Consider the following 14499-nt stretch of genomic DNA (forward strand, 5'->3'; position numbering starts at 1 on the left):
ACTTTTAAATGTCCTTATTTCTTCTGAGAAATCCTCACTTCCTGTTCTTCTGTCTGTAACTCCACACAGTAATGCGAGGCTTTCTCCCTGGTGTGGAGTGTCGTGCTCGCCCCCCTCCCTTCGACTACAGGAGAGTCAGGATGCTCTACGTTGCAGATAGAGAAAGGAGCTGTGTGTTAGTGGGCGTCCTGACTCTCCTGTAGTCCAAGGGAGGGGGCGAGCACGACACTTCACACCAGGGAGAAAGCCTCGCATTACTGTGTGGAGTTACAGACAGAAGAACGTGAAGAGAAAGTGAGGATTTCTCAGAAGAAATAAGGACATTTAACCACTTGCTTACTGGGCACATATACCCCCCTCCTGCCCAGGTGAAATTTCAGCTTTTGGCACTGCATCGATTTAACAAACAATTGCGCGGTCGTGCGACGTGGCTCCCAAACAAAATTGACGTCCTTTTTTTCTCCACAAATAGAGCTTTCTTTTGGTGGTATTTGATCGCCTCTGCGGTTTTTATTTTTTGCGCTATAAACAAAAAAGAGCGACAATTTTGAAAAAAATACAATATTTTTTACTTTTTGCTATAATAAATATCCCAATTTTAAAAAACAAAAACTATTTTTTTTTCTCAGTTTAGGCCGATACGTATTCTTCTACATATTTATGGTAAAAAAAAAAAAATCGCAATAAGCGACTACTTTGCGCAAAAGTTATAGCGCCTACAAAATAGGGGGCGATCTGCGATTTTTATTGGGACTGCGACGTTATGGCGGACACATCGGACACTTTTGACACATTTTTGGCGCCATTCACATTTATACTGCGATCAGTGCTATAAATATGCATTGATTACAGTATAAATGTGACTGGCATTGAAAGGGTTAACACTAGCGGGTGAGGAAGGGGTTAAATGTATTCCCTGCATTGTGTTCTAACTGTAGGTGGAGGGGGGTGACCGATCTGTGTCTCTATGTACAAGGGACACAGATCGGTCTCCTCTCCAGAGACAGGACGCTGTCTCTGTGTAAAACGACAATGAGAGATGATCTCATATGTTTACATATGAGATCATCTCTCATTGGCCGCACAGATCGCATCGCAAACGGCCACTCTGATTGGCCATTCGCGGCGAACTGTAATTGGCTGTGTCCAAGGGACACGGCCAACACAGAGTTTCCCCGCTGCACGCTCTGGAGCGCGCAAAGGGGCGGACGTCAGTTGGCGTCCACTTGGATTTTCGGATCCGCGCTGTAGCCGTCATTTGACTATAGCGCGGGTCCCAAGCGGTTAAAAGCAAAATGGAAGGATGAAGTAAGTGAAGGAGGACTGCACTAAGGTAAAGGAAGCTATTTAGGACACTTTTTTTTTGTACCTTTACAACCCCTTTAAATCCTTTCCGTGATGATGTGTCTGACCTGCAGAGGGTTGTGCCGTTCCAGGATTGTATGATTGTCTGCAGGTTGGACAGATCTTCGTTGCCAGTTACAATCTGACCACGTACAGACTGAGAAGCTCAGTGGGCAGAAAACGTTTCAACAAATCAGATATGTTTCAATTTCTGAATGTGCCATTCATCCATTGAGGAGATTCATCTCAGGAGGAGATTTACGCCAAGGACGGAGAACCCTTCCACAATCATGTCTCCTCTGCTTGTGTCCTACAGGTCCTGCTCATTGGATGGGATGGAAGATGTCGTCTCCAGGCTGTGCGGATCTCCCCCATCAGACCCGTTACCTGTCTGGGTCAATGGCCATGTTGGCGTCTGCTTTAATCAGCTGATCCTTAGCACCGTTCCTCACGTGTTATTTGCTGTGACCAGTGCCTGCCATGCCGGAGCCTCCAGGTAATCCGTCTACGGGCTGGTCCTCTTCCTGTCCTGGGTTCGGGAATTCCCAGAATAGTTATCATGGAATATTATGAGAGGGTGGAGGTAAAGGGAGCTGATTCTTATAAGAGAAGATTGAGTTGAAGTGAGATGAGCCTTATAAGGGTAGATGGAGGTGAAGGGAGATGGTCCTTATAAGTAGGGTTGTCCCGATACCACTTTTTTAGGACTGAGTACAAGTACCGATACTTTTTTTCAAGTACTCGCCGAATACCGATACTTTTTTTTAAATGTGTCCCCAAATGCAGCCATGTCCCCCCACAAATGCAGCCATGTCCCCCCCCAAATGCAGTCATGTCCCCCCACAAATGCAGCCATGTCCCCCCATATATGCAGCCATGTCCCCCCATATATGCAGCCATGTCCCCCCCCATATATGCAGCCATGTCCCCCCCATATATGCAGCCATGTCCCCCCCCATATATGCAGCCATGTCCCCCCCCATATATGCAGCCATGTCCCCCCCCATATATGCAGCCATGTCCCCCCCCCATATGCAGCCATGTCCCCCCCCCATATGCAGCCATGTCCCCCCCCCATATGCAGCCATGTCCCCCCCATATGCAGCCATGTCCCCCCCCCATATGCAGCCATGTCCCCCCCATATGCAGCCATGTCCCCCCCATATGCAGCCATGTCCCCCCCCCCCATATGCAGCCATGTCCCCCCCCCCCATATGCAGCCATGTCCCCCCCCCCATATCCAGCCATGTCCCCCCCCCCATATCCAGCCATGTCCCCCCCCCCATATCCAGCCATGTCCCCCCCCCATATCCAGCCATGTCCCCCCCATATATGCAGCCATGTCCCCCTTACCTACATGCTGCCGCGCCGGCACTTGGTTAATACGGGCGGGGAACATTACAGCTTCCATTTGAATAGCTGTAGTGTTTCGCGCCGCGTATAGACACTCCCCCTTGCTCGGGATTGGACAGTTCACCCGAGCAAGGGGGAGTGTCTATACGCGGCGCGGCGGGAAACACTACAGCTATTCAAATGAAAGCTGTAATGTTCCCCGCCCGTATTAACCAAGTGGCGGCGTCAGCAGCGGGGATGCGGCGTGGCGGGGGGGGGGGGGGGTTAGGGCGGGCGAGTATCGGATGAGGCATCGGGGGCATTTGCGGGAGTACAAGTACTCCCGCAAATACTCGGAATCGGTCCCGATACCGATACTAGTATCGGTATCGGGACAACCCTACTTATAAGTAAGGATGAGCTCCGGCGTGTTCGCACAGTCCATGTGCAGAGCCCGCCAGGAAGTCGGCAATGCGCTGCGCTAATCACAGGCAGGGAGACATTTCCCGATCTCTGCAGCCGAGCATTGGAAAATGTCTCCCTGCCTGTGATTAGCGCAGCGAGGTGCCGACTTCCTGGCGGGCTCTGCACATGGACTGTGCGAACACGCCGGAGCTCATCCTTACTTATAAGGAAGGGGGGAGATGGTCCTTTTGATGGAGGTGAAGTTAGATGGTCCTTATTAGTAAGGGTGGAGATGAAAGGAGATGGTCCTTATAAAGTAAAGTGACCAGTTTTTTCAAATGAAATCCGGGGAATTTTTAAATTTTTTTTTTTACTAGTAATGGCGGCAATCAGCGACTCTCTGCCCGTCGCCGCCCACCTCACAGCCTGTCAAGTCTTAAGTTTCGTACACACGCTCGGTTTACTCAGCGAGAACCAGCAAGAAAACTGCTGGCAGAGCTTTCTGGCTGAGTATACCGAGCGTGTGTACGGGGCTTTTCAGGTTTCTCGTCAAGAAAACTGCCTAAAATCTCGATGAGAAAAATAGAGAACCTGCTCTCTATTTTCTCGTCGTGATTCTCGGCAGTGTTTTCCTGCCGAGAAACCTGAGAACCCGAGAGACCTGATACCTGTCGCCGTGGAAACCCGCGCATGCTCGAAATGACTTTGACGCAAGCGCGGTAGCTTCCTAGGCATAGGTAGGGTGCAGATAACAACAAAACCTGGGGAATGCCCAAGATGGCGGCGACGGCATTGAATGTGACGAGTGCATGCTCGTCGTACACGATCTCGTCTCCACGTTCTTGCCTTCCAAAAGAACTGCGGTTCTTGTGAAAGGAGCGTCTGTACACTCGGGCGGCAAGAGGTTCTTGGCAAGAATCTCGTCAGGAAAAACAATGTTTTTTTCCTGACGAGATTCTGGTTCGTGTGTACGAGGCTTCAGGCTCCAGACCCGGCTACTACAGGATGGGGAGCGGAGGAAGATCACTCCACCAGGGAAGGCAAGGAGATAAACAGGCAGGCGGCTGGCTGGGACTTGAGCCAAGGCAGAAGAACATGCGAGCGGAGCTGAATGGACATGCACCCGAAAACTGAAGAAATAGTCCCTTCACTCCGACCAGCACATGATCATCAGAAAGGGGCACAGGTAATGGAAAAAAATACACCCCCTAAGCTAGTAGGAGCGGCGAAGCGGGGGCTTGTAATTGAGATTTTTTTTTTTTTTTTTTTTATTCTGCACTGACTGTCTTTGAAATTGCCCAAGCCCCTGTTTAAATTCAATCCGGGGACAAAAACCAGGACAGACTTGGTCCGGAGACAGTGTCCTCAATCCGGGGACTGTCCCCGGAAATCGAGGATGTCTGGTCACCCTATTATAAAGGAGAGTGGAGTTGAAGGAAGATGATTCTTATAAATGGGGGGTAAAGGATGTTTTTTATGAAGGAGGGTGTAGGTATAGGAAGATGGTCCTTATAAGAAAGGGTTGAGATGAACAGAAATTGACCTTATAAAGAAGGTTAGTGGTAAACGGAGCTAGTCCTTATGAAGGGGGGTGGAGGTGAAGGGAGATGGTCCTTATAAATGAGGGTCTAGGTAAAGGGAGATGGTCTTGATTAGAAAGGGTTGAAGTGAATGGAGTTTGTCCTTATAAGGGAGGGTGAAGGTAGATGGTCCATATAAGGAAGAATTGAGGTAAATGGAGATTGTCCTTTTAAGGGCGAGTGAAAGTGAAGTAATATTGTCCTTCTGAGGTGGGTAAAGGTGAAGGGAGATGGTCCTTTTCAGGGTGGGCAGAGGTAAATGTGTATAGTCCCTATAAAGTAGGGTGTAGGTAAAGGAATATTGTCCTTGTATAGAATAGTGATGGTAAAGGGAGATGGTCCTTGTGACGAAAGGGTGGAGGTAAGGGACATGGTCTTGTCAGGGAGGGTGGATGTGAAACAAAGTGGTCCTTTTGAGGGTGGGTGGGGTGAAGGAGAAAGGAGACAGTCTTTTTAAGGGAGGGTGGAGATGAAGGGAAATTGTCCTTATGAAGGACGTTGCGGGTAAATGAAGATGGTCCTTGTAAGAAAGGGTGGAGGTGAAGGTATATGGTCCTTTTAAGGGTCGGTGGAGGGTTTGGTCCCTAAAAGCATGGCTGAAGGTGAAGGAAGATGGTCCTTATGAGGGAGGGTGTGGGTAAATGGAGATGATTATTTGAAGAAAGGGTTGAGGTGAAAGGGAATTGTGAAGGGATGTAGATCCACCTTTCATGTAGATCCTCCCTTCAACCACCTTTTGAGGTAGTTGAAGGGAGATGGTCCTTTTAAGGGCTGGTAGAAAATGGATATGATCAATATAAGGGAGGATGAAGGTGAAGGGAGATGGTCCTTATGAGAGAGAGTGAAGCAAAGGGAAATGGTCCTTATGAGAGAGGGTGGAGGAGAAGGGAGATGGTCCTTAGGAGAGAGTGTGGAGGAAAAGGGAGATGGTCCTTAGGAGAGAGAGAGTGGAGGCAAATGGAAATGGTCCTTTATAAGAGAGGATGGAGGTAAAGGGAGATAGTTATGAGAGAGAGTGGAGGTGAAGGGAGATGGTGGTTATGAGAGAGGATGGAGGAGAAGGGAGATGGTCCCTATGAGAGAGAGTGGAGGTGAAGGGAGATGGTTCTTATGAGAGAGGATGGAGGAGAAGGGAGATGGTCCTTATGAGAGAGGGTGGAGGAGAAGGGAGATGGCCCTTATGAGAGAGGATGGAGGAGAAGGGAGATGGTCCTTATGAGAGAGGGTGGAGGTGAAGTGAGATGGTCCTTATGAGAGAGGGTGGAGGAGAAGGGAGATGGTCCTTATGAGAGAGGGTGGAGGAGAAGGGAGATGGTCCTTATGAGAGAGGGTGGAGGAGAAGGGAGATGGTCCTTATGAGAGAGAGTGGAGGTGAAGGGAGATGGTGGTTATGAGAGAGGGTGGAGGTGAAGGGAGATGTTTATGAGAGAGAGTGGAGGAGAAGGGAGATGGCCCTTATGAGAGAGAGGGTGGAGGTAAAAGGGAGATGGTGGTTATGAGAGAGAGTGGAGGTGAAGGGAGGTGGTGGTTATGAGAGAGAGTGGAGGTGAAGGGAGATGGTGGTTATGAGAGAGGATGGAGGTGAAGGGAGATGGCCCTTATGAGAGAGGGTGGTGGTGAAGGGAGATGGTCCTTATGAGAGAGAGTGGAGGTGAAGGGAGATGGTCCTTATGAGAGAGGATGGAGGAGAAGGGAGATGGTCCCTATGAGAGAGGATGGAAGAGAAGGGAGATGGTCCCTATGAGAGAGAGTGGAGGTGAAGGGAGACGGTCCTTATGAGAGAGAGTGGAGGTGAAGAGAGATGGTCCTTATGAGAGAGGATGGAGGAGAAGGGAGATGGTCCCTATGAGAGAGAGTGGAGGAGAAGGGAGATGGCCCTTGTGACGGTATTTGTATGATATCCCCGTCAAAGATTCCCTTCTTCCATAAGAACGTCACCCAATATTCCACTAGGAGGAATATTCCTGAGATCGCCCATTAAGCCACACATTAGTCCAGGCTTACTGCTAGAACAAGACAGACTTTAATGTTATATCACACAGCTTATATGTCATTTCCAAAACTGTTACAATGACAAATCTCCGCCCCCCTCACACTGGGGCTTCCATACAGATGATTAGGCAGACACGACGGAGCCGAGTCTGAAAACACATTTCCTTTAGACAATGACATCAGTGACGCTGAGTACTAGTTGTACTGAATACATTAACTAGACAGCTCGACCCCGCATATAGAGAGATAATTACCACAATGAAGCAATCAGAATAATTAACACAAGCCACTTAAACACAGATCTCCTTCACACAACACAATAGATCAATTAACCTTTAGAAATAGTGAGGGGACATTAGCACGTCAAAAACCTGTTAGCCAGGACTGAATCACACAGGGCAAGCAGGGAGAATTACACTGAGACATATAGGCAATTGTATCACAGCCCTTATGAGAGAGGATGGAAGAGAAGGGAGATGGTCCCTATGAGAGAGAGTGGAGGTGAAGAGAGATGGTCTTTATGAGAGAGAGTGGAGGTGAAGGGAGATGGTTCTTATTAGGGTTGTCCCGATACCACTTTTTTAGGACCGAGTACAAGTACCGATACTTTTTTTCAAGTAGTCGCCGATACCGAATACCGATACTTTTTTTAAATGTCATGTGACCGTTTTCAAACCACAATACAGACTAAGGATATTTTCTTTAGAATTATGAAGAACTTGTACATCATGGTGTGGGGCTGTTTTTTAGCATACGGTACTGGAAAACTACATATCATTGAAGGAGTGATCACTGCCAGTGCCACCTATCAGTGCAGCTCATCGGTGCCAGTGCCCAAAAGTTCAGCTAGCCAGTGCCACCTATCAGTGCAAATCAGTGCCCATTAGTGCATCAGTGCAGGGAGGCAGCTTATTAGTGCATCTCATCAGTGCCACCCAATCAATGCCAGTGCCACCTATCAGTGCCATCCATTTATGAGTGCCATTCAATCAATGCCAGTGCCACCTATCAGTGCCATCCAATGGCACTGATAGGTGGCACTGGCATTGATTGGATGGCACTCATAAATGGATGGCACTGATAGGTGGCACTGGCATTGATTGGGTGGCACTCATAAATGTGGCACTGATGAGATGCACTAATAAGCTGCCTCCCTGCACTGATATAGCACCCCCCCCCCCCAAAAAAAGTTAACCACTTCAGGTTCGTTGCAGCCAGTACTGTATCCACACTTCTTCTGCACAATTAAACATTATCTCATCTGTATGACAGTGACTTCCCCAGCGCTCATGGCTTACTTGCTTTTTACTGTACTTTTCCTGTCGATCGTGCGGTCCTTTCGCAAGGCAATAGAGACTCCTAGGACGCTGGGGACGACCTCTGGATGACGTCACGCACGCGGCCGGGGGACGTCAAGCTCCGCCTACAGTCAGTGTCTGTTCAGTACAGTACTGAAGGGGAGGAGCACGCTCAGCCTCGGCGCACTGGCACCGCCCGCACTACAAGAGGCTGTGTTGTTGTGGATAGCCACGGCTCTGCTGTGAATCATAGCAGCTACTCGCGGCCCACGGCCCGTGATTAAATGTTGTTCACTGCGTCAATTGGGCCTATATCATAATGCAGGCTGCAGCTGCCTGGACGTGTGGATTTATTATATAGCGGTCGTCAGCCGGCCGCCGGGCCCTGGTGAGAGAATTACGTTTGGGCCTATATTATGATGGCCCCATGGTTAATCCGGCCCTGCCTCTATGCACCGCTCGATGTCACAAAAAAAAAAAAAAAAAAGTATTCTATTTTGGTATCGGAAGTATTTGCACGAGTACGAGTACTAGCGCAAATACTCGGTATCGGTACCGATACTGGTATCGGTATCTGGACAACCCTAGTTCTTATGAGAGAGGATGGAGGAGATGGTCCTTATGAGAGAGGGTGGAGGAGAAGGGAGATGGTCCTTATGAGAGCGGATGGAGGAGAAGGGAGATGGTCCTTATGAGAGAGGATGGAGGAGAAGGGAGATGGTCCATATGAGAGAGGGTGGAGGAGAAGGGAGATGGTCCTTATAAGAGAGGGTGGAGGAGAAGGGAGATGGTCCTTATGAGAGCGGATGGAGGAGATGGTCCCTATGAGAGAGAGTGGAGGTGAAGGGAGATGGTCCTTATGAGAGCGGATGGAGGTAAAGAAAGATGGTCCTTATGAGAGCGGATGGAGGAGAAGGGAGATGGTCCTTATGAGAGGGTGGAGGTGAAGGCAGATGGTCCCTATGAGGGTGGGTGGAGGTGAAGGGTCCTTATAAGGGAGATTGGTGGTAAAAGAGACAGTTCTTATGAGAGAGAGTGGAGGTATAAGAATATATTTTATGTGGGGGATGGTAGAGGTACATAAAGATAGTCTTTATGAGTGAGAGTGGAGGACGAGGTACGGGAAGGTGATGACTGGAAACTCTAGGTTGTGTCTTTTTCCTAATGATAATATGATTTTTTTCTTCCAGGAACTCCCGATTTACCTCCCTGTCTCCAGCCTGGCGATGTCGGATTTTATTCTCCTTCCTCCTCACGTTGTTCTGTGCTTCTGAGTTGGCCTTGGGGGCCGTTTTTCCACGTGAAGTCCCCTCCTCAATAGAAGTTCTTTCAGGAGGAGTTTGCTGCTTGTCATGGTTTACACATCTCCTGGTGCTACTCAACCTTCGGAAGAAATTGTACACGATTTCTAGAGGACCTCTGAGTTTGGTGTTGCCGGTTCTCCTCTTGATTCCCTCATCAGTGATCAGGATAGTTTGGTTACTCCAGGAAGGGGCTGTGACGTCACCCGTGAACTCAGTTCTCGCGTCTCGTTTTTCCCTCTCATGTCTTCGGCTTTGCTTTGTAGCTTTGTATTTTGTAGCTTTTCTTGTTCCTTCTCGACCCCAAAGATTTCCCATCAACGTCTCCATAAATGAAGGCGATGAAGATGTCTCTCTGCTGTTCTCCTCTGCCCACAGTGTCGGTGAAGAGACCTCGGAGGACAATGAAAGTTTTCTTTCACAGTTGTTCTACTTTTGGATGAAGCCACTTATGCAAAGGGGAGCATGTGGAGGATTGAAGCAACCCCAGGATGTACCGATCCTGCCATATGGTCTCCGAACTGCAAGAATCCGCCAAAAATTCCTGTCCAAGAGTCCTCCTGGAACATTGCGCCTCTCATCATCGTTGCATGCAAGCTTCGGAAGGCGTTTTTACTCTTTAGGGTTGATAAAACTTTTCTGCATAATCCTTGGGTTCATGGGCCCAGTGCTGCTAAATCTTCTGGTGAATTTCATGGAGACCAGAGAGGAGCCTCTCAGCTGGGGGGTGATCTACTCTGCTGGGCTCTTCTTCAGTGGCATTCTGGGAGCTCTTCTACAGAACCAGTACATACATCAGATCAATAAGGTGATGCTGGCTGTGAAAACGGCTGTACTGACTACTGTGTACCGTAAGGCCATTCATGGTGAAGGGACAGGACTTGCTGGGTTCTCTGCAGGGGAAGTGATGAACCTGATGAGCACAGATGCAGATCGAATAAGCAATTTTTACCGGAGCTTGCATGAGTTGTGGAGCCTTCCCCTACAGTTCTCCATCACACTTTACCTACTGTACCAACAGGTGGGCATTGCTTTCCTCGGGGGCCTTGGACTGGCTTTTCTGTTGGTACCTCTGAATAAAGTTCTTGCCACTCGCATCATGAACAACAACAAAGAATTGTTGCGACATAAGGACGCCCGAGTCAAGGTACTCCCATCACTGTGTGTCCTGACATTTCCCATCTCACTTCATTCAAATGTGTATTCTATGTTACTTCCTCTTTCCTCCCCTCTTCTATTTTCCTTCCTTCCTTCATTACCTTTCTCCTTTTATTTGACATTTTTTGCTTTCCTTTCCTTTTTTTCTTTTTCCTTAGACCAGTGGTCTCCAAACTGCGGCCCTGGGGCCAGATGTGGCCCTTTGCTTGACTTAATCCGACCCTTGGGGCATTCTTCCGTCCATCTGCAGTGGGGCATAATTCTTGTTTCTGGCACCAATGGGGCACTATTCCACTGACGCCATCAATTCATTCCATTGACACCAATGATGGGGCACAGTTATTTCCTTTGACACCAACGATGAGGCACTAGTCCTCCCACTGACACCAAAGATATGGTATTGTTTACTCCCACTGGACACCTGGACATTTTCTACTCCCAATGGTCCTAGTCAGGCCCCCCTAAAGTCTGAAGGACCGTAAACTGGCCCTTTGTTTAGAAAGTTTGGAGACCCCTGCCTTAGTCTTTTCCTTCTACTCATTTCTTATTTTCCTTCCTTCTCTCTTCGTTCCATTCTCCACTTTCATCTGTCTTCATTCCTTTCACCATTCCCTTCTCTCTTTATTCTTTTCTTCCTCTCCCTTCTCTCTATGTTCCTTCCTCCTCTCCATTCTCTTTATCCCCCCCCCCCCCACCCCTCCAACTCTATTAATTATTTCCTCCTCTCCCTTCTCTCTCAATTCTTCCCCCTCTCCCTATCCCTACTACCTACTCTCGCCCTCATCTTTTTATTTTTCCTCCCTCTTTTTTGTTTCTTCGTTCTTTCCTCTCTTCATTGCTTCCTCCCTTCTCTCTTCTTGCCTCCCTATCCTCGCAACTCTCTTCTATACTCCCTTTCCATATCACTTCCTTCCTTCCCTCTTCATTCTTTCTTTCCCTTCCTCCTCTCTTCATTCCTCCCTATCCTCGCAACTCTCTTCATTCTGTACTCCCCTCCCATCTCACTTCATTCCATCCTTCCTTCCCTCTCTTCTCTCTTCATTCTCTTCCTCCTTTCTGTCTTCATTCCTCCCTATCCTCGCAACTCTCTTCATTCTGTACTCCCCTCCCATCTCACTTTATTCCATCCTTCCTTCTTTCTCTTCTCTCTTCATTCTCTTCCTCCCTTCTGTCTTCATTCCTCCCTATCCTCGCAACTCTCTTCATTCTGTACTCCCCTCCCATTTCACTTTATTCCTTCCTTCTCTCCCTTCTCTCTTCATTCTTTCCCTCCCTTCTTCTTTCTTCATTCCTCCCTATCCTTGCAACTCTCTTCATTCTGTACTCCCCTCCAATTTCACTTTATTCCTTCCCTCCCTTCTCTCTTCATTCTTTCCCTCCCTTCTTTCTTCATTCCTCCCTATCCTCGCAACTCTCTTCATTCTATACTCCCCTCCCATCTCACTTTATTCCATCCTTCCTTCTTTCTCTTCTCTGTTCATTCTCTTCCTCCCTTCTGTCTTCATTCCTCCCTATCCTCGCAACTCTCCTCATTCTGTACTCCCCTCCCATTTCACTTTATTCCTTCCCTCCCTTCTCTCTTCATTCTTTCCCTCCCTTCTTTCTTCATTCCTCCCTATCCTTGCATCTCTCTTCATTCTATACTCCCCTCCCATCTCATCTTAAAGTGGAGGTTCCCCCTAAAAAAAAATTCTAACAATACATTCAGAAGACTGATTACACTGCTGGGTAGGCTGTTTTTTTTTTTTTTTTTTCCGTACATACCTCGTTATCGGCGTTTCATCCCTCGGCTTCCGGGTATGATTCTTGCTGCACCTAGTTGATTGACGTTCCTCCGACCGGCGCATACTGCGCGTCACGACTTTCCGACTCTATACGGCGCCTGCGCAGCGACGTTCGGCTTCTTTCGGAAAGTCGTAACGTCAAGTATGCGTCGGTGGGAGGAACATCAATCAACTAGGAACGCCCAGAAATGGATACAGCGCCCAGAGGCGATTCAGTTCGCATGTGTTGCGCTTTACAAGTCTCCCTCTCTCTCTTTTCTTCTTCTCCTTTCCTTTCCATTGTCTTTCTTTCCTTCTCCTTTTCTTCTCCTTTTCTTCTTCTACCCATTTCTTCCTTCCCTTTCCTTTGTCTTACGTTCTTACGTTCTTTTCTTCTCCTTCCTTTATTTCTTTCCTTCCCCTTCATCTTTGGCTCTATATTGCCCCCCATAGTTGCTGAGATTCTGTTCTGTCTGGTTCCCCAGCTGGTGACGGAGTTGTTGTCTGGGATGCGGGTGGTGAAGTTTTACACATGGGAAGAACATTTTGCACGTCAGCTGACCATCCTACGGAGGAAGGAATTGCGCAGCCTTCGGGCCATTAAATTACTGGACGCTGTTTGTGTGTATCTGTGGGCAGCTTTACCTGTCCTCGTTTGCATCATCACCTTTGTCACCTATGTACTGCTTGGGAACCAGCTTACTGCAGCCAAGGTTAGTCAAAGGGTTGGCGGTCCCTGAAGACACGTCCATCTCTTCTACAGACTCATTTCCCTTATAACTGTACTTCTTTGTTGAGATGTCCTCTGCAGCCCTGACAGAGTTATATGTTCTTCTCCGTAGGTGTTCACAACTCTGGCTCTTGTGGGAATGCTAATTTTGCCATTGAACAATTTCCCCTGGGTGCTGAATGGAGTCTTAGAGGCCAAGGTGTCATTGGATCGGATTCAGAGCTTCCTGGAGCTCCCAGACCAAAACATGCTGACGTATTACAACATGGAAGGTGAGAATGGGGGGGAAAGGCAGCGTTTATTTTCAGCACGCCGAGAGTTGTAGTCCCATCACATCTGGATGAAGGACAGTGTCCTGTGCTGTGGGTGATTAGTGTCTGTCAGTATGACTTGTGTTATGTTACAGTGGGGATAATAATTATTTGACGCCCTGCAAATTATGTACCGTATTTTCCGGCGTATAAGACGACTTTTAACCCCTTAAAATCTTCTTAAAATTCGGGGGTCGTCTTATACCCCGGTAACCTAACATCCTTACCTTATCCTAAGACATGCTGCAGAATCGCGGCCGTACATTTTTCAAAGCCGCGCCTCCTACTTCTTCTGTTCCGTGATAGGCGGAACACTCAGCTTCCCAGGAGACACTGTGTTTAGTGTCCACCTATCACAGAGGCCCTCTCGTCCTGTGTTTAGTGTCCGCCTATCACGGAGGCCATCTCGTCCTCGGACGAGAGGGCCTTCCGTGATAGGCGAACACTGAACACAGTGCCTCCTGGGAAGCTGAGTGTTCCGCCTATCACGGAACAGAAGACGTAGGAGGCGCGGCTTTTGAAAAAATGGACGGCCGCGATTCTGCATGTCTTAGGATAAGGTAAGGGAACAGTCTGGCATGTAATGGGGCACAGTCTGGCATGTAATGGGGCACAGTCTGGCATGTAATGGGGCACAGTCTGGCATGTAATGGGGCACAGTCTGGCATGTAATGGGGCACAGTCTGGCATGTAATGGGGCACAGTCTGGCATGTAATGGGGCACAGTCTGGCATGTAATGGGGCACAGTCTGGCATGTAATGGGGCATAGTCTGGCATGTAATGGTGGCACCGTGAGGCGAGGCATGACTAGTAGGAAGGGGGTAGTCTTATACGGCGAGTATATCCCAAAACCAACATTTTGGCTGGAAAATTAGGGGGTCGTCTTATACGCCCAGTCGTCTTATACGCCCAGTCGTCTTATACGCCGGCAAATACGGTAAGTTTGCCCACTTCCAAAAAAATAAAGGGTCTATAATGTTTATCATAGGTGTATTTTATAGGATAGAGACAGAATATCAACCAAAAATCCAGAAAAAACACACAATACAAATGTTATAAATTGAGTTGCAGTTCAGTGAGTAAAATAAGTATTTGATCCCCAAGTAAAACATGACTCAGTACTTGGTGGAGAAACCCTTGTTGGCAAGCACAGAGGTCAGACGTTTCTTGTAGTTGGTGATCAGGTCTCCACACATCTCAGGAGGGATTTTGGTCTCCACTCTTCTTTACAGATCTTCTCTATATCCTTAAGGTTTCTTGGCTGTCTCTTGGCAGCTTGAAGTT

At 48.2% G+C, this 14499-nt stretch overlaps 1 protein-coding gene across 1 annotated transcript in view; it reads left to right on the forward strand.

Moving 5' to 3' along the window:
* ABCC10 (ATP binding cassette subfamily C member 10) overlaps window positions 1–14499 on the forward strand; it is a 58030-nt gene that overhangs the window by 1079 nt on the left and 42452 nt on the right. The window contains exons 2-5 of the mRNA XM_040351741.1: window positions 1661–1840; window positions 9142–10399; window positions 12659–12886; window positions 13016–13175. Of these exons, the coding sequence (XP_040207675.1) occupies window positions 1680–1840; window positions 9142–10399; window positions 12659–12886; window positions 13016–13175 (1807 nt within the window). The 5' untranslated portion in view covers window positions 1661–1679. The remainder of the gene's footprint in view (window positions 1–1660; window positions 1841–9141; window positions 10400–12658; window positions 12887–13015; window positions 13176–14499) is intronic.

The sequence above is a fragment of the Rana temporaria genome, chromosome 4 (assembly GCF_905171775.1).
Source record: "Rana temporaria chromosome 4, aRanTem1.1, whole genome shotgun sequence".
NCBI lineage: Eukaryota > Metazoa > Chordata > Amphibia > Anura > Ranidae > Rana > Rana temporaria.